Below are 20,738 nucleotides of genomic sequence, written 5' to 3' on the forward strand. Positions count from 1 at the left end.
CATTTGGAGTACTTCGCTGTGGTTCCTGGTCCATTTGGAGTACTCCACTGTGGTTCCTGGTCCATTTGGAGTACTCCACTGTGGTTCCTGGTCCATTTGGAGTACTTTGCTGTGGTTCCTGGTCCATTTGGAGTACTTTGCTGTGGTTCCTGGTCCATTTGGAGTACTTCACTGTGGTTCCTGGTCCATTTGGAGTACTCCACTGTGGTTCCTGGTCCATTTGGAGTACTTCGCTGTGGTTCCTGGTCCATTTGGAGTACTCCACTGTGGTTCCTGGTCCATTTGGAGTACTCCACTGTGGTTCCTGGTCCATTTGGAGTACTTTGCTGTGGTTCCTGGTCCATTTGGAGTACTTTGCTGTGGTTCCTGGTCCATTTGGAGTACTTCACTGTGGTTCCTGGTCCATTTGGAGTACTTCACTGTGGTTCCTGGTCCATTTGGAGTACTTCACTGTGGTTTCTGGTCCATTTGGAGTACTTCACTGTGGTTCCTGGTCCATTTGGAGTACTTTGCTGTGGTTCCTGGTCCATTTGGATTACTTTGCTGTGGTTCCTGGTCCATTTGGAGTACTTTGCTGTGGTTCCTGGTCCATTTGGAATACTTTGCTGTGGTTCCTGGTCCATTTGGAGTACTTTGCTGTGGTTCCTGGTCCATTTGGAGTACTTTGTGACAACTGTCAAGTGTTAAAAAAAAAGTTTTTAAAAAGCTTTGTAAATAAAATGTCATTGATTGCATTTGATGTTTGTGTTCCCACAGACTCCATTGACGACTGTCCCAGTGATTGCCATGGCAACGGTGACTGTGTGGCGGGAACATGTCACTGCTTCTTAGGATTCAGAGGCCCTGACTGTGGACGAGGTGAGTCGCTCTGTCGTTTAATATACTTCCCTGTCTCTCTGTCTCTCTCTCACTCTCTATATGTCTCTCTCTCTCTCTCTATATATATATATATATAAATGTCTCTCTCACTCTCTCTCTCTCTCTATATATATATATATATAAATGTCTCTCTCACTCTCTCTCTCTCTCTATATATATATATATATATATATATATATATATATATAAATGTCTCTCTCACTCTCTCACTCTCTATATATATATATATATATATAAATGTCTCTCTCACTCTCTCTCTCTATATATATATATATATATATATATATATATATATATATATAAATGTCTCTCTCACTCTCTCTCTCTCTCTCTATATATATATATATATATATATATATATATATATATATATATATATATATATATATATATAAATGTCTCTCTCACTCTATATCTATATATAGGGTATATATACAGAACAGTCTACTTCATGTTGTTATAGTAACAACCCCAGAACAGACTACTTCATGTTGCTATAGTAACAACCCCAGAACAGACTACTTCATGTTGTTATAGTAACAACCCCAGAACAGACTACTTCATGTTGTTATAGTAACAACCCCAGAACAGACTACATAATGTTGTTATAGTAACAACCCCAGAACAGACTACATCATGTTGTTATAGTAACAACCCCAGAACAGACTACATAATGTTGTTATAGTAACAACCCCAGAACAGACTACATAATGTTGTTATAGTAACAACCCCAGAACAGACTACTTCATGTTGCTATAGTAACAACCCCAGAACAGACTACATAATGTTGTTATAGTAACAACCCCAGAACAGACTACTTCATGTTGTTATAGTAACAACCCCAGAACAGACTACTTCATGTTGTTATAGTAACAACCCCAGAACAGACTACTTCATGTTGCTATAGTAACAACCCCAGAACAGACTACTTCATGTTGTTATAGTAACCACCCCAGAACAGACTACATAATGTTGTTATAGTAACAACCCCAGAACAGACTACTTCATGTTGTTATAGTAACAACCCCAGAACAGACTACTTCATGTTGTTATAGTAACAACCCCAGAACAGACTACTTCATGTTGCTATAGTAACAACCCCAGAACAGACTACTTCATGTTGTTATAGTAACAACCCCAGAACAGACTACTTCATGTTGTTATAGTAACAACCCCAGAACAGACTACTTCATGTTGTTATAGTAACAACCCCAGAACAGACTACTTCATGTTGTTATAGTAACAACCCCAGAACAGACTACTTCATGTTGCTATAGTAACAACCCCAGAACAGACTACTTCATGTTGTTATAGTAACAACCCCAGAACAGACTACTTCATGTTGTTATAGTAACAACCCCAAAACAGACTACTTCATTTTGTTATAGTAACAACCCCAGAACAGACTAATCCATGTTGCTATAGTAACAACCCCAGAACAGACTACTTCATGTTGCTATAGTAACAACCCCAGAACAGACTACTTCATGTTGTTATAGTAACAACCCCAGAACAGACTACTTCATGTTGCTATAGTAACAACCCCAGAACAGACTACTTCATGTTGCTATAGTAACAACCCCAGAACAGACTACTTCATTTTGCTATAGTAACAACCCCAGAACAGACTACATCATGTTGCTATAGTAACAACCCCAGAACAGACTACTTCATGTTGCTATAGTAACAACCCCAGAACAGACGACTTTGTGTTGCTATAGTAAAAACCCCAGAACAGACTACTTCATGTTGCTATAGTAACAACCCCAGAACAGACTACTTTACATTGCTATAGTAATAACCCCAGAACAGACTACTTCATGTTGCTATAGTAACAACCCCAGAACAGACGACATCATGTTGAAAATAAATGAAATAATTCAGTAGATACAACACTGTTAATATAAATCAATATTTAATAACCATTCATAATGGGATACATGCACTTGGAGTCCATGCCAGAATATCTCTTTGAAAACATAAAAAAAAAAAAAGTTTGTTATTTTGGCCAAATCCTCAGTCACTAAGCCATCTGTTATGAAAGTGATGATGATCATTGCTAGAAATGGCACCCTATTCCCTATATAGTGCACTATGAGCCCTGGTCGTAAATAGTGCATTATATAAGGGAGTAGGGTGCTGTTTGGGACACAGCTCTGCTCTCCTTACTGATCATTAGCTTAATGGTCTCATTTATCTGAGCAGTCGAATCACAGAGAGTCATAACACATCTAGATACCTGCTCCAATTTGGATGAGTAATGCTGCTTTGTTTTTACTCTGAGTCGCTTATTACTGTAGTTAGTACGTAACATATATTTACTGTAGTTAGTACGTAACATATATTTACTGTAGTTAGTACATAACATATATTTACTGTAGTTAGTACATAACATATATTTACTGTAGTTAGTACGTAACATATATTTACTGTAGTTAGTACGTAACATATATTTACTGTAGTTAGTACCTAACATATATTTACTGTAGTTAGTACATAACATATATTTACTGTAGTTAGTACATAACATATATTTACTGTAGTTAGTACGTAACATATATTTACTGTAGTTAGTACGTAACATATATTTACTGTAGTTAGTACATAACATATATTTACTGTAGTTAGTATATAACATATATTTACTGTAGTTAGTACATAACACATATTTACTGTAGTTAGTACATAATATATATTTACTGTAGTTAGTACATAACACATATTTACTGTAGTTAGTACGTAACATATATTTACTGTAGTTAGTACATAACATATATTTACTGTAGTTAGTACATAACACATATTTACTGTAGTTAGTACATAACATATATTTACTTTAGTTAGTACATAACATATATTTACTGTAGTTAGTACGTAACATATATTTACTGTAGTTAGTACATAACATATATTTACTGTAGTTAGTACATAACATATATTTACTGTAGTTAGTACATAACACATATTTACTGTAGTTAGTACATAACATATATTTACTGTAGTTAGTACATAACAAATATTTACTGTAGTTAGTACATAACATATATTTACTGTAGTTAGTACATAACATATATTTACTGTAGTTAGTACATAACATATATTTACTGTAGTTAGTACATAACAAATATTTACTGTAGTTAGTACATAACATATATTTACTGTAGTTAGTACATAACATATATTTACTGTAGTTAGTACATAACACATATTTACTGTAGTTAGTACATAACATATATTTACTTTAGTTAGTACATAACATATATTTACTGTAGTTAGTACATAACATATATTTACTTTAGTTAGTACATAACATATATTTACTGTAGTTAGTACATAACATATATTTACTGTAGTTAGTACATAACATATATTTACTGTAGTTAGTACATAACATATATTTACTGTAGTTAGTACATAACATATATTCACTGTAGTTAGTACATAACATATATTTACTGTAGTTAGTACATAACATATATTTACTGTAGTTAGTACTTAACAAATATTTACTGTAGTTAGTACATAACATATATTTACTTTAGTTAGTACATAACATATATTTACTGTAGTTAGTACATAACATATATTTACTGTAGTTAGTACATAACATATATTTACTGTAGTTAGTACATAACATATATTTACTGTAGTTAGTACATAACATATATTTACTGTAGTTTGTACATCGTTTTGGAGCTGGCATCACTCCCCTGTTAGCGTTGACACAACGTTAGTTAGGAAGCAAAACTGTTCATCATTTTCTTTGCAAGAGCCTCCAGCACACACATTATAGTTTGAAGCTATGGTTGGTGGAGTCCATTCAAATTGTGGTGCTATCTGACTGTCTATCTGTCTGTGTGCCCATCTGTCCCTCTTCAAAGCGTCCTGTCCGGTGCTGTGCAGTGGGAATGGACAGTACCTCAAAGGGCGATGCATGTGTCACAGTGGCTGGAAGGGCGGGGAGTGTGATGTTCCCACCAACCAGTGCATAGACGTCACCTGCTCTGGCCATGGGACCTGCATCGTGGGGACATGCATCTGTAACCCTGCATACAAGGGAGAGAACTGTGAAGAAGGTGATTGAATGAATGGAGTAATTCATGAATGAACTGATGAATGAATGAATGGATTAATTAATGGATTAATGAATTAATGAACGGATGAATTAATTAATTGATTGATGAAGAAAGTAACGTTTATCAGAGTTTGACCAGGATCACACAGATTTAATTTATATTTTATATTTTAAAAGTGAGTAAGTCACTACAGACTCCTTCTTGGGCCCCCCAGTGGCACAGCGGTCTAAGGAACTACAGACCCTGAGGGTAAAGCTATCCCTGTAGAGGGTAAATCTATCCCTGTAGAGGGTGAAGTTATCCCTGTAGAGGGTAAAGCTATCCCTGTAGAGGGTAAAGCTATCCCTGTAGAGGGTAAATCTATCCCTGTAGAGGGTAAAGTTATCCCTGTAGAGGGTAAATCTATCCCTGTAGAGGGTAAATCTATCCCTGTAGAGGGTAAATTTATCCCTGTAGAGGGTAAAGCTATCCCTGTAGAGGGTAAATCTATCCCTGTAGAGGGTAAAGTTATCCCTGTAGAGGGTAAATCTATCCCTGTAGAGGGTAAATCTATCCCTGTAGAGGGTAAATCTATCCCTGTAGAGGGTAAATCTATCCCTGTAGAGGGTAAAGTTATCCCTGTAGAGGGTAAAGTTATCCCTGTAGAGGGTAAAGATATCCCTGTAGAGGGTAAAGCTATCCCTGTAGAGGGTAAATATATCCCTGTAGAGGGTAAAGTTATCCCTGTAGAGGGTAAAGATATCCCTGTAGAGGGTAAATCTATCCCTGTAGAGGGTAAATCTATCCCTGTAGAGGGTAAATCTATCCCTGTAGAGGGTAAAGATATCCCTGTAGAGGGTAAATCTATCCCTGTAGAGGGTAAATCTATCCCTGTAGAGGGTAAATCTATCCCTGTAGAGGGTAAAGATATCCCTGTAGAGGGTAGAGCTATCCCTGTAGAGGGTAAATCTATCCCTGTAGAGGGTAAATCTATCCCTGTAGAGGGTAAAGATATCCATGTAGAGGGTAAATCTATCCCTGTAGAGGGTAAATCTATCCCTGTAGAGGGTACATCTATCCCTGTAGAGGGTAAAGATATCCCTGTAGAGGGTAAATCTATCCCTGTAGAGGGTAAATCTATCCCTGTAGAGGGTAAATCTATCCCTGTAGAGGGTAAAGATATCCCTGTAGAGGGTAGAGCTATCCCTGTAGAGGGTAAATCTATCCCTGTAGAGGGTAAATCTATCCCTGTAGAGGGTAAATCTATCCCTGTAGAGGGTAAAGATATCCCTGTAGAGGGTAAAGATATCCCTGTAGAGGGTAAATCTATCCCTGTAGAGGGTAAATCTATCCCTGTAGAGGGTAAAGATATCCCTGTAGAGGGTAAAGATATCCCTGTAGAGGGTAGAGATGAACATGTCACTGTATATCCCTGACTACATTGCTTTGCTAGTTATAGCCCAATGTTAGCTAGCAAACATTGCACCTGGTTGGTCAGCTGCAGACTCTCGTCTGAGTGTGCCAAAGCTCAGAATAACTGACAAATTTACAAATGCTCAACACCTGTTGAATATGGCCGGTGTCAGTAAACGTTGGCAAAAAAGCGTAATTAAATTATTTCCAGCAGCACAGTTACAGTCACCAACGCTCTGGATAACATGAAAACAGCCTAACCAGCTCTGCTGGGGAGAGTAAAATGTTCAGAGTGAGGTGTTCTCTCATTTGTGTCAAGAAGTAGCTAGCAAGCTAGCAAGCTAGCAAACGTTAGCCAGTTAGCCAGTTAGCTTGGGTGCGTGACTGCTGTTATTAGGACAGAAAGCTCTGATCAACCCTTAAAGAGACAACACTCTGATTTTGTGGGCGGGGCTAAAGCTTAAGAGGTTGTGAACGATGCTGAATAGGGGTGTAGACAAAGAAGAGCTCTCCAGTAGGTACCAAAACATTCAAGGGCCATTTTCTCAAAAGTGAGGTTACAAATTCATCAACTCTCAAAGCAGAATTACTTTCCCATTGTTCCTCAACTGTACTGTATGATATACCATTTTCTAGCTCTGAGTCTCTGCATTTATCCAATGTAAAAACAATTGTTATGTCTAATTGTATGTTCCTTTTGATGGCGTAGAAGGCCCTTCTTGCCTTGTCTCTCAGATCGTTCACAGCTTTGTGGAAGTTATCTGTGGTGTTGATGTTTAGGCCGAGGTACGTATAGTTTTTTGTGTGCTCTAGGAAAACTAGGCTTTTTTGGAACACCATTATTTTTGTCTTACTGAGATTTACTGTCAGGGCCCAGATCTGACAGAATCTGTGCAGAGGATCTAGGTGCTGCTGTAGGGCCTCCTTGGTCGGGGACAGAAGCACCAGATCATCAGCAGTAGACATTTTGACTTCAGATTTTAGTAGGGTGAGGTTTAAGCTGTTGAAAGAAATCTGTTGTGTTTTTTTTCGCCAATTTGAACTGCGATTTTATCTCTCTCTGTCCTCCTCTATTCCCTATTCATTATGTAAAGAGGGTCCAGAGCTTTCTATCATCCACACAAAACAATCCCCTTTGTCATCTGAAAATCCAATGAGTTGAATTTGCAAAGAGGGAAAGTGTGACTTTAATCCATTAATAGCTGCTGCTATCTGAGGATGACGAGGAGGGATCTCTGTGATCCATTAATAGCTGCTGCTATCTGAGGATGACGAGGAGGGATCTCTGTAATCCATTAATAGCTGCTGCTATCTGAGGATGACGAGGAGGGATCTCTGTAATCCATTAATAGCTGCTGCTATCTGAGGATGACGAGAGAGAAGGAGCGAGGGAAGAGAAAAGAGGAGAGGAGAGAAAACAAAGGATGAGATTGAAGTAGCCATTGTATTTGTCAGTCTGTTGAAACCTCTCATTTCCAGATGAGTAATGGCCCCTGTGAGTTTGATAGATGGTGCTTCCTGACATCCCCTAGCCCCTGCACACCCCTATTCTATCAGGGTTTGGGAACCATTAGCTGTATGGCGCAGCAGAGACCCACAAGCACCTCTACCCTTCTTCTCCTACGACCTTCATCCAGTATGATTAATTACCAGGAGAGACAGTGATGTCAGTTGGACCCAGCCTCTGATCTCTCTGCCTCTCTGAGCCTGGCGCCCCCAAACCATCTGCCTACCGAGAGAGAGAGAGAGAGAGACCTGGGTTGAGACCCAAATGACACCCTATTCTCTATATAATGAGCTACCGTACTATATAGTACAGAAGCCTGCATAGGGCTCTGGTCAAAAGTAGGCCACTACATAGGGAATAGGGTGTCATTTGGGACGCATATCTGGAGAGTCATGGGATCTTTTCTGTCTCATTCTAATGGATCTTTAGAGCCTTTTATGTAATGATAAAGGGGAGATGACGTAACGTTGTCTTGGTGCCCCCACTAGCCAGATGCTACTCCAGCTCCTAAGTCCAGACCACTACCCCATTTTTCTCCCTAATTTCGATCTTGTCTCACCTCTGCAACTCCCCAACGGGCTCGGGAGACGAAGGTCGAGTCATGCGTCCTCTGAAACATGACCCGCCAAACCGCTCTTCTTTAACACCCGCCCGCTTAACCTGGAAGCCAGCCGCACCAATGTGTCAGAGGAAACACCGTTCAACTGATGACCGAGGTCAGAGGTCAGCCTTCAAGCGCCCGCCACAAGTAGTCGCTAGAGCACGATGAGTAAAACCCCGAACCCCCAGACGACGCTGGGCCAATTGTGTGACGTCCTATGGGACTCCCGATCACGGCCAGTTGTGATACAGCCTGGGATCAAACCAGGGGCTGTAGTGACACCATCTAGCTTAGTTTGGAGACACCTTGTCAAAAGTTTGGACACACCTACTCATTCAAGGGGTTTTTCTTTTATTTTTTTATTTTTTACTATTTTCTACATTGTAGAATAATAGTGAAGACATCAAAACTATGAAATAACATGTTAAAAAAAATGTATTCAATTGTTAAACAAATCCAAATCTATTTTAGATTTTAGATTCTTCAAAGTAACCACCCTTTATGCCTTTCTGACAGCTCTGCACAGTTTTAGCATTCTCTCAACCAGCTTCACCTGGAATGCTTTTCCAACAGTCTTGAAGGAGTTCCCACATATGCTGAGCACTTGTTGGCTGCTTTTCCTTCACTCTGCGGTCCAACTCACCCCAAACCATCTCAATTGGGTTGAGGTCAGATTATGGTGGAGGCCAGGTCATCTGATGCAGCACTCCATCACTCTCCTTCTTGGTCAAATAGCCCTAACACAGCCTGGAGGTGTGTTGGGTCATTGTCCTGTTAAAAAACAAATGATTGTCCCACTAAGCGCAAACCAGATGGGATGGTGTATCACTGCAGAATGCTGTGGTAGTCATGCTGGTTAAGTGAGCCTTCAATTCTAAATAAATCACTGACAGTGTCACCAGCAAAGCACCCCCACACAATCACACCTCCTCCATGCTTCACGGTGAGAACCACACATGCGGAGATCATCTGTTCACCTACTCTGTGTCTCACAAAGACACGGCGGTTGGAACCAAAAATCTCAAATGTGGACTCATCAGACCAAAGGACAGATTTCCACCGGTCTAATGTCCATTGCTCGTGTTTCTTGGCCCAAGCAAGTCTCTTCTACTTATTGGTGTCCTTTATTAGTGGTTTCTTGTCAGCAATTAGACCATGAAGGCCTGATTCACGCAGTCTCATCTGAACAGTTGATGTTGAGATGTGTCTGTTACTTGAACTCTGTGAAGCATTTATTTGGGCTGCAATTTCTGAGGCTGGTAACTCTAATGAACTTATCCTCTGCAGCAGAGGTAACTCTGGGTCTTCCTTTTTGTGTCAGTCCTCATGAGAGCCAGTTTCATCATAGCGCTTGACGGTTTTAAAAAGTGAAAACAGGTTTTATATATTTTTTTAATTGACTTTTGGGTTTGACGCTACAAGCTTGGCACCTGTATCTGGGAGTTTCTCCCATTCTTCTCTGCAGATCCTCTCAAGCTCTGTCAGGTTGGATGGGAAGCGTTTCTGTCAGGTTGGATGTCTCTCCAGAGATGTTCGATCAGGTTCAAGTCCAGGCTCTGGCTGGGCCACTCAAGGACATTCAGAGACTTGTCCCGAAGCCACTCCTGCGTTGTCTTGGCTGTGTGCTTAGGGTCGTTGTCCTGTTAGAAGGTGAACCTTCACCCAGTCTAAGGTCCTGACTGTTCTGGAGCAGGTTTTCATCAATGATCTCTCTGTACTTTGCTCCGTTCATTGTTTCCTCGATTCTGCCTAGTCTCCCAGTCCCTACCACTGAAAAACATCCCCACAGCTTGATGCTGCCACCAGACACTTGGCATTCAGGCCAAAAGACTTCAACCTTGGTTTCATCAGACCAGAGAATCTTTTTTTCTCATGGTCTGAGAGTCTTTAGGTGCCTTTTGGCAAACTCCAAGTGGGCTGTCATGAACATTTTACTGAAGATTGGCTTCCTTCTGACCACTACCAAAAATATCTGATTGGTGGAGAGCTGTAGAGATGGTTGTCCTTCTGGAAGGTTCTTCCATTTAAGAATGATGGAGGCCACTGTGTTCTTGGGGACCTTCAATGTTGTATAAATGTTTTGGTACCCTTCCCCAGATCTGTGCCTCCACACAATCCTGTCTCGAAGCTCAACGGACAATTCTTTGACCTCATGGCTTGGTTTTTGCTCTGACATGCACTGTCAACTGTCGGACCTTATATAGACAGGTGTGTGCCTTTCCAAATTATGTCCAATCATATTGAATTTACCACAGGTGGACTCCAATCAACTTGTAGAAACATCTCAAGGATGATCAATGGAAACAGCATGCACCTGAGCTCAATTTCAAGTCTCATAGCAAATGGTCTGAATGCTTATTTAAATAAGGTATTTCTGTTATTTATTTTTAATACATTTACAAACATCCTGCAAACCTATTTTCGCTTCGTCTTTATTGGGTATTGTGTGTAGATTGATGAGGATTTGTATTTATTTAATCCATTTTAAATAAGGCTTGAACGTAACAAAATGTGGAAAAAGTCTGAAGTCAATGTATATATAATCAGGACTAGAGACCGATTATAATTTTTCAACTCCAATGCCGATTATTGGAGGACCAAAAAAAGACGATACGGATTAATCTGCCGATTTTTAAAAATGTATTTATTTATTTGTAATAATGACAATTACAACAATACTGAATGAACACTTATTTAAACTTAATATAATACATCAATTAAATCAAGTTAGTCTCAAATAAATAATGAAACATGTTCAATTTGGTTTAAATAATGCAAAAACAAAGTGTTGGAGAAGAAAGTAAAAGTGCAATATGTGCCATGTAAAAAAGCTAACGTTTCAGTTCCTTGCTCAGAACATGAGAACATATGAAAGCTGGTGGGTCCTTTCAACATGAGTCTTCAATTTTCCCAGGTAAGAAATTTTAGGTTGTAGTTATAGGACTATTTCTCTCTATACCATTTGTATTTCAAATACCTTTGACAATTGGATATTTTTATAGGCACTTTAGTATTGCCAGTGTAACAGTATAGCTTCCGTCCCTCTCCTCGCCCCTACCTGGGCTCGAACCAGGAACACATCGACAACAGCCACCCTCGAAGCACCGTTACCCATCGCTCCACAAAAGCCGCTGCCCTTGCAGAGCAAGGGGAACTACTACTTCAAGGTCTCAGAGCAAGTGACGTCACCGATTGAAACGCTATTAGCGCACACCCCGCTAACTAGCTGGCCATTCCACATCGGTTACACCAGCCTCATCTCGGGAGTTGATGGGCTTGAAGTCATAAACAGCTCTGTGCTTGCTAAGAGCTGCTGGCAAACGCACGAAAGTGCTGTTTGAATGAATGCTAATGAGCCTGCTGCTGCCTACCATCGCTCAGTCAGACTGCTCTATCAAATCATAGACTTAATTATAACATAATAACACACAGAAATACGAGCCTTCAGTCATTAATATGGTAAAATCCGGAAACTATAATTTCGAAATCAAAACGTTTATTCTTTCAGTGAAATACGGAACCGTTCTGTATTTTATCTAACGGGTGGCATCCATCAGTCTAAATATTGCTGTTACATTGCACAACCTTCAATGTTATGTCATAATTATGTACAATTCTGGCACATTAATTACGGCCAGGTGGCCCAAACTGCTGCATAGGTGTTGTTAAGAAGAAATGGTCTTCACCCAGTTCGCAACGAGTCAGGTGGCCCAAACTGCTGCATTTACCCTGACTCTGTTGAACAGAACCCAAGAGACGTGACACAAGTTCCCTAGTTAAAATAAATTCATGTTAGCAGGCAATATTAACTAAATATGCAGGTTTAAAAATATATACTTGTGTATTGATTTTAAGAAAGGCGTTGATGTTTATGGTTAGGTACACATTGGTGCAACGACAGTGCTTTTTTCACGAATGCGCTTGTTAAATCACCCGTTTGGAGAAGTAGGCTGTGATTCAATGATAAATTAACAGGCACCGCATCGATTTATATGCAACGCAGGACAAGCTACATAAACTAGTAATATCATCAACCATGTGTAGTTAACTAGTGATTATGTTAAGATTGATTGTTTTTTATAAGATACGTTTAATGCTAGCTAGCACCTTACCATGGCTCGTTGCTGCACTCACATAACAGGTAGTCAGCCTGCCACGCAGTCTCCTCGTGGAGTAACAGGTAGTCAGCAGTCTCCTCGTGGAGTAACAGGTAGTCAGCAGTCTCCTCGTGGAGTAACAGGTAGTCAGCCTGCCACGCAGTCTCCTCGTGGAGTAACAGGTAGTCAGCCTGCCACGCAGTCTCCTCGTGGAGTAACAGGTAGTCAGCCTGCCACGCAGTCTCCTCGTGGAGTAACAGGTAGTCAGCAGTCTCCTCGTGGAGTAACAGGTAGTCAGCAGTCTCCTCGTGGAGTAACAGGTAGTCAGCCTGCCACGCAGTCTCCTCGTGGAGTAACAGGTAGTCAGCAGTCTCCTCGTGGAGTAACAGGTAGTCAGCAGTCTCCTCGTGGAGTAACAGGTAGTCAGCCTGCCATGCAGTCTCCTCGTGGAGTAACAGGTAGTCAGCCTGCCATGCAGTCTCGTGGAGTAACAGGTAGTCAGCCTGCCACGCAGTCTCCTCAGTAACAGGTAGTCAGCCTGCCACGCAGTCTCCTCGTGTAACAGGTAGTCAGCCTGCCACGCAGTCTCCTCGTGGAGTAACAGGTAGTCAGCCTGCCACGCAGTCTCCTCGTGGAGTAACAGGTAGTCAGCCTGCCACGCAGTCTCCTCGTGGAGTAACAGGTAGTCAGCCTGCCACGCAGTCTCCTCGTGGAGTAACAGGTAGTCAGCCTGTCACGCAGTCTCCTCGTGGAGTAACAGGTAGTCAGCCTGCCACGCAGTCTCCTCGTGGATTGCAATGTAATCGGCCACGATCGGTGTCCAAAAATGCAGATTACCGATTTGTTATGAAAACGTGAAATCTGCTCTAATTAATCGGTCATTCTGATTAATCGGTCGACCACCAATCAGGACAGGTATTGTGTATATAATCAGGACAGGTATTGTGTATATAATCAGGACAGGTATTGTGTATATAATCAGGACAGGTATTGTGTATATAATCAGGACAGGTATTGTGTATATAATCAGGACAGGTATTGTGTATATAATCAGGACAGATATTGTATATATAATCAGGACAGGTATTGTATATATAATCAGGACAGCTATTGTATATATAATCAGGACAGGTATTGTATATATAATCAGGACAGGTATTGTATATACAGTGCCTTGCAAAAGTATTCGGCCCCCTTGAACTTTGCGACCTTTTGCCACATTTCAGGCTTCAAACATAAAGATATAAAACTGTATTTTTTTGTGAAGAATCAACAACAAGTGGGACACAATCATGAAGTGGAACGACATTTATTGGATATTTCAAACTTTTTTAACAAATCAAAAACTGAAAAATTGGGCGTGCAAAATTATTCAAAATTATTCAGCCCCCTTAAGTTAATACTTTACTCCTCTCTACTCCTCTCTTCTCCTCTTCTCTCTCTTCTCTCTGTGTCCTCTCCTTCTGTATGTCCTCTCCTCTCCTTCTGTCTGTCTGTCCTCTACTCCTCTCTTCTCCTCTTCTGTCTGTGTCCTCTCCTTCTGTCTGTGTCCTCTCCTTCTGTCTGTCTGTCCTCTACTCCTCTCTTCTCCTCTTCTCTTTGTGTCCTCTCCTTCTGTCTGTCCTCTACTTTTCTCTTTTCTCCTCTCTCCTCTGTCCTCTACTTGATCTCTCCTTTTTTCCGTCCTTCCTCGCCTCCTCTTCTGTTTTTAGAGTTTTGCTGTGAAGGAAGGTTTGTCATTTGCCTGTTTTGTAAATCCCCTTTCTGTTCCTCCCAGGGCTCAGAGAGAGCTAGTCGACCTCTCTGTAGATGTCAGCTCCTGTCTGCTTTGTAAGGGTGTAACATGCACTAAACACTAAGCCTGTTGAGGCTAGAGCGCTGAATCCCAGTCCCCACTGTGGACGGTTATTGTTCCCCCGTGTAGTGATCATCCTCCCCTTGTCCCCTGGCTGTCTGATAGAGATGCCAGGACGGCCCAGTGGGGGCTGGAGGCCCGAAGGGGGGCGCACTGCAAACAGCAGGAGCCTGGAGGGACTGTCTATATCCTCTGGGACTGTGTTGACTGTAAACCTGCCTAGCTATGTCTATCAGGGACTATGTTGACTGTGTTTCTGCCTAACTCTGTCTATCAGGGACTGTGTTGACTGTCTCTGTGTAACTCTGTCATTGACTGACTGTGTTTCTATGTGACTCTGTCTTCCTGCTCTCTGTGACTGTCTTCCTGCTCTATGTGACTCTGTCTCTGTGTTGCCTGTGTATCTAATTCTCCCTCTCTCTCTGTCTCTCTCTGTCTCTCTCTCTCTCTCTCTCTCTCTCTCTCTCTCTCTCTCTCTCTCTCTCTCTCTCTCTCTCTCTCTGTCTCTATGTCTCTCTCTCCCCTCTCTATTTCTCTCTCTCTCTCTGTCTCTCTCTGTCTCTCCCTCTCTCTCTCTCTCTTTCTCTCTCTCTCTCTCTCTCTCTCTCTTTCTCTCTCTCTCTCTCTCTCTCTCTCTCTCTCTCTCTCTCTCTCTCTCTATGTCTCTCTCTCCCCTCTCTATTTCTCTCTCTTTCTCTCTGTCTCTCTGTCTCTGTATATCTCTCTTTCTCTCTCTTCCAGTGGACTGCCTGGACCCTACCTGTTCTGGGCGTGGGGTTTGTGTGCGTGGAGAGTGCCACTGTTTCGTGGGCTGGGGCGGGTCGGGGTGTGAGAGCACCAGGGCGTCCTGCATGGACCAGTGTTCCGGACACGGAGCCTTCCTGACAGACACAGGAACCTGCAGCTGTGACCCCAACTGGACCGGACAGGACTGCTCCACAGGTCAGTGGCTAAAGAAATATATCTTAATATCTCAATCTAATACACACGGAGTATACCAACTATTAGGAACACGTTCCGACTATCGAGTTCACATCCCCACCTTTTGCCGTCAGAACAGCCTCTCAATCCGTCAGGTCATGGACTGGACACGGTGTTGAAACCATTCCACAGTGATTCTGGCCCATGTTGACCCAAATTCTCCCCCACAGTTGTGTCAAGTTGGCTGGATGTCCTTTGGGTGGTGGACTATTCTGGATACACACGGGAAACTGTTGAGTGTGAAAAACCCAGCAGCGTTGCAGTTCTTGACACATTTAAACCGGTGCGCTTGTCTTGCAGTCCAAGTCTCAATTGTCTCAAGGTTTAAAAATCCTTCTTTAACCACCTGTCTCCTCCCCTTCATCTACACTGATTGAAGTGGATTTAACAACTGACATCAATAAGGGATCGTAGCTTTCACCTGGATTCACCTGGTCAGTCTATGTCAAGGAAAGAGCAGGTGTTCTTAATGTTTTGTAAATGCAGTATATCTAATAAGTACTGGACCGGACCGGCCCGGACCTCAATACGTATTCATATTCATTCTTCAGAAAGTCTTCATACCCTGTGACTTAATCCACATGTTGTGTGTTACCGCTGAATTCACACACAGTTTTATATATTTTTGCTAATTTATTAAAAATGAGACACAGAAATATCTAATTTACCTAACTATTCACACCCAATACTTTGTAGAAGAACCTTTGGTGGTGATTACAGCTTTGAGTCGTCTATGTCTGTAACTGCTTTGAGTCGTCTTCAGTATGTCTGGATCAGCTTTGAGTCGTCTTCAGTATGTCTGGATCAGCTTTGAGTCGTCTTCAGTATGTCTGTAAAGGCTTTGAGTCGTCTTCAGTATGTCTGGATCAGCTTTGAGTCGTCTTCAGTATGTCTGGATCAGCTTTGAGTCGTCTTCAGTATGTCTGGATCAGCTTTGAGTCGTCTTCAGTATGTCTGGATCAGCTTTGAGTCGTCTTCAGTATGTCTGGATCAGCTTTGAGTCGTCTTCAGTATGTCTGTAAAGGCTTTGAGTCGTCTTCAGTATGTCTGGATCAGCTTTGAGTCGTCTTCAGTATGTCTGGATCAGCTTTGAGTCGTCTTCAGTATGTCTGGATCAGCTTTGAGTCATCTTCAGTATGTCTGGATCAGCTTTGAGTCGTCTTCAGTATGTCTGGATCAGCTTTGAGTCATCTTCAGTATGTCTGGATCAGCTTTGAGTCATCTTCAGTATGTCTGGATCAGCTTTCCAGATCTGGATTTGGGGATTTTCTACCATTCTACCTTGCAGATTTTCTCAAGCTCTATTAAGTTAGATGGGGAGCTGTGAACAACAATCTTCAAGTCTTTGCACAGATTTTAAATTGGATTCAAGTCTTTGCTTTGGCTGGGCCACTCAAGGACCTTGACATTCTTGTTCTGAAGGCCATTCAAGCGTTGCGCTGAAACTTCGTCCCCAGTATAAGGTCGTTTGCACTCTGAAGCAGATTCACATCAAGGATTTGCCTCTATTTGGCATCATTCATTGTTCCCTCGATCCCAGTCCCTGCTGCTGAAAAGCCTCCCCATAGCATGATGCTGCCACCACCATGCTTCACGGTAGGGATGGTGTTAGACAGATGATAAGCTGTGCCTGGTTTTCTCAAAGCATAGCGAGTTACATGTTTGTCTCATCAGACCACATAATCTTTTTTTGCCGTCTCAGAGTCTTTCATGTGCCTTATTTTCTAAACTCCAGACGTGCCTTTTTCTTAGGAGTGGATTCCCTCTGGCCACTCTGCCATAAAGCCCAGATTGGTGAAGTGCTGTAGAGACTGTTATCCTTCTGACAGGTTCTCCCATCGCAGCCAAGGATCTATGTAGTTCTGTCATTGGGTTCTTGGTCACCTCCCTGACCAAGGTCCTTCTTGCTTTAGAGTCTGGGTAGTTCCATATTTTTTTCATTTTCCAATGATGGAAACCACTGTGCTCTTTGAAACGTTCAACATTCTCGAACTAGTTGTCTCCCCTTCCCCAGATATATGCCTCATCACAATTATATCTCTGAGATCTATAAACAGTTCCTTGGGACTTAAATAGTTTCTGTTCTGACATGTACTGTCAACTGTGGGACCTTTATATAGACAGGTGTGTTCCTTTCTAAATCATGTTCAAGACTGTTTCCTTTCTGTACTCCTGAAGTCTGTACTCCTGAAGTCTGTACTCCTGAAGTCTGTACTCCTGAAGTCTGTACTCCTGAAGTCTGTACTCCTGAAGTCTGTACTCCTGAAGTCTGTACTCCTGAAGTCTGTACTCCTGAAGTCTGTACTCCTGAAGTCTGTACTCCTGAAGTTGAAGACTGTTTTTGTGCTTGCCAGTTAGCTAGCAGGTCCCAGCTGTTAGCAGCCAATGGCTAGCAGTTCTCAGCTGTTAGCAGCCAATGGCTAGCAGTTCTCAGCTGTTAGCAGCCAATGGCTAGCAGTTCTCAGCTGTTAGCAGCCAATGGCTAGCAGTTCTCAGCTGTTAGCAGCCAATGGCTAGCAGTTTTTTTTTTATGTCGATAAAAACAGATGATTGCCATAATTATTTTGAGTCATTACTGAATTATTTCATATAATACATCAAACGTTAAACCTCTTAAATAAATAATTGTAATTCATGGTAACCTCATAAACAATTACCTAGACCTGGTGTTTATTTGAAACAGGTATGTTCTATTAATAGGGACAGGCGGCTATTAGAGATTGGTTTTTAATTAAAGTTTTACGCTAGTTTTTCAGTTCAAGATAATCCTCAGAAATGTGCATCCGACTGAGGTAACTGCTGAGGTTCCTGTCAGAAATAAACACTAGTGATTATTTTTAATCGTGTGTGTATGTGGTTATGTCCAAAAAATGTTGCTGCTTAACATGAAAGCACCAATTATCCCCATCACCAGAAGTAGGCTTCAGCTCTACTTCTCTACGGCAGCAATCACAGCTGATTTTAGTAATACGTTTGGGTTTTCTGTCCTTGTCCGATTGGCTTCACTCTGTCTCTAAACCCCCTCACACATGGGCTGCCTCCCAAATGGTACACTATTCCCCATATACAGTAGAACACACTTTTTTTTGATACCAGGACCCTTAGGGCTGTCCTCAAAAGTAGTGCGCTATGTAGGGAATAGGGTGTCATATGGAACACATGAATGTTTTGTTTGCAGTCAGAGAAAATTAAGGGCACAAGCAAAGTGAGGATCTTGTCAGAGACATGGTGTTGTCTAGCTGGATGTATCCCCTGTGGTGTTGTCTAGTTGATGTATCCCCTGTGGTGTTGTCTAGCTGGATGTAACTAGCTGGATGTATCCCATGTGTTGTTGTCTAGCTGGATGTATCCCCTGTGGTGTTGTCTAGCTGGATGTATCCCCTGTGGTGTTGTCTAGCTGGATGTATCCCCTGTGGTGTTGTCTAGCTGGATGTATCCCCTGTGGTGTTGTCTAGCTGGATGTATCCCCTGTGGTGTTGTCTAGCTGGATGTATCCCCTGTGGTGTTGTCTAGCTGGATGTATCCCCTGTGGTGTTGTCTAGCTGGATGTATCCCCTGTGGTGTTGTCTAGCTGGATGTAACTAGCTGGATGTATCCCCTGTGGTGTTGTCTAGCTGGATGTATCCCCTGTGGTGTTGTCAAACTGGATGTAACCCCTGTGGTGTTGTCTAGCTGGATGTATCCCCTGTGGTGTTGTCTAACTGGATGTAACCCCTGTGGTGTTGTCTAGCTGGATGTAACTAGCTGGATGTATCCCCTGTGGTGTTGTCTAGCTGGATGTAGCCCATGTGGTGTTGTCTAGCTGGATGTAACCCATGTGTTGTTGTCTAGCTGGATGTATCCCCTGTGGTGTTGTCTAGCTGGATGTATCCCCTGTGGTGTTGTCTAGCTGGATGTATCCCCTGTGGTGTTGTCTAGCTGGATGTATCCCCTGTGGTGTTGTCTAGCTGGATGTAACCCCTGTGGTGTTGTCTAGCTGGATGTAACTAGCTGGATGTAACCCCTGTGGTGTTGTCTAGCTGGATGTATCCCCTGTGGTGTTGTCTAGCGGGATGTATCCCCTGTGGTGTTGTCTAGCTGGATGTAACTAGCTGGATGTAAGCTGGATGTAACCCCTGTGGTGTTGTCTAGCTGGATGTATCCCCTGTGGTGTTGTCTAGCTGGATGTATCCCCTGTGGTGTTGTCTAGCGGGATGTATCCCCTGTGGTGTTGTCTAGCTGGATGTATCCCCTGTGGTGTTGTCTAGCTGGATGTATCCCCTGTGGTGTTGTCTAGCTGGATGTATCCCCTGTGGTGTTGTCTAGCTGGATGTATCCCTGTGGTGTTGTCTAGCTGGATGTATCCCCTGTGGTGTTGTCTAGCTGGATGTATCCCCTGTGGTGTTGTCTAGCTGGATGTAACTAGCTGGATGTATCCCCTGTGGTGTTGTCTAGCTGGATGTAACTAGCTGGATGTATCCCCTGTGGTGTTGTCTAGCTGGATGTATCCCCTGTGGTGTTGTCTAGCTGGATGTATCCCCTGTGGTGTTGTCTAGCTGGATGTAACTAGCTGGATGTAACCCCTGTGGTGTTGTCAAGCTGGATGTATCCCCTGTGGTGTTGTCTAGCTGGATGTAACCCCTGTGGTGTTGTCTAGCTGGATGTATCCCCTGTGGTGTTGTCTAGCTGGATGTAACTAGCTGGATGTAACCCCTGTGGTGTTGTCAAGCTGGATGTATCCCCTGTGGTGTTGTCTAGCTGGATGTAACCCCTGTGGTGTTGTCTAGCTGGATGTATCCCCTGTGGTGTTGTCAAGCTGGATGTATCCCCTGTGGTGTTGTCTAGCTGGATGTATCCCCTGTGGTGTTGTCTAGCTGGATGTATCCCATGTGGTGGTGTTGTCTAGCTGGATGTAACCCATGTGTTGTTGTCTAGCTGGATGTATCCCCTGTGGTGTTGTCTAGCTGGATGTAATCCCTGTGGTGTTGTCTAGCTGGATGTATCCCCTGTGGTGTTGTCTAGCTGGATGTAATCCCTGTGGTGTTGTCTAGCTGGATGTAACCCCTGTGGTGTTGTCTAGCTGGATGTATCCCCTGTGGTGTTGTCTAGCTGGATGTATCCCCTGTGGTGTTGTCTAGCGGGATGTATCCCCTGTGGTGTTGTCTAGCTGGATGTATCCCCTGTGGTGTTGTCTAGCTGGATGTATCCCCTGTGGTGTTGTCTAGCTGGATGTATCCCCTGTGGTGTTGTCTGGATGTATCCCCTGTGGTGTTGTCTAGCTGGATGTATCCCCTGTGGTGTTGTCTAGCTGGATGTATCCCCTGTGGTGTTGTCTAGCTGGATGTATCCCCTGTGGTGTTGTCTAGCTGGA

The 20,738-nt window shown here is 42.5% G+C and overlaps 1 protein-coding gene across 1 annotated transcript in view; it reads left to right on the plus strand.

Moving 5' to 3' along the window:
• The window catches only part of tenm4 (teneurin transmembrane protein 4), a 718,236-nt gene that overhangs the window by 390,271 nt on the left and 307,227 nt on the right, over nucleotides 1-20,738 (plus strand). Inside the window, 3 exon segments of the mRNA XM_042296535.1 lie at nucleotides 757-858; nucleotides 4,761-4,955; nucleotides 15,149-15,349. Coding sequence (XP_042152469.1) covers nucleotides 757-858; nucleotides 4,761-4,955; nucleotides 15,149-15,349 — 498 coding nt within the window.

Source organism: Oncorhynchus tshawytscha, linkage group LG13 (genome assembly GCF_018296145.1).
Source record: "Oncorhynchus tshawytscha isolate Ot180627B linkage group LG13, Otsh_v2.0, whole genome shotgun sequence".
NCBI classification, from domain to species: domain Eukaryota; kingdom Metazoa; phylum Chordata; class Actinopteri; order Salmoniformes; family Salmonidae; genus Oncorhynchus; species Oncorhynchus tshawytscha.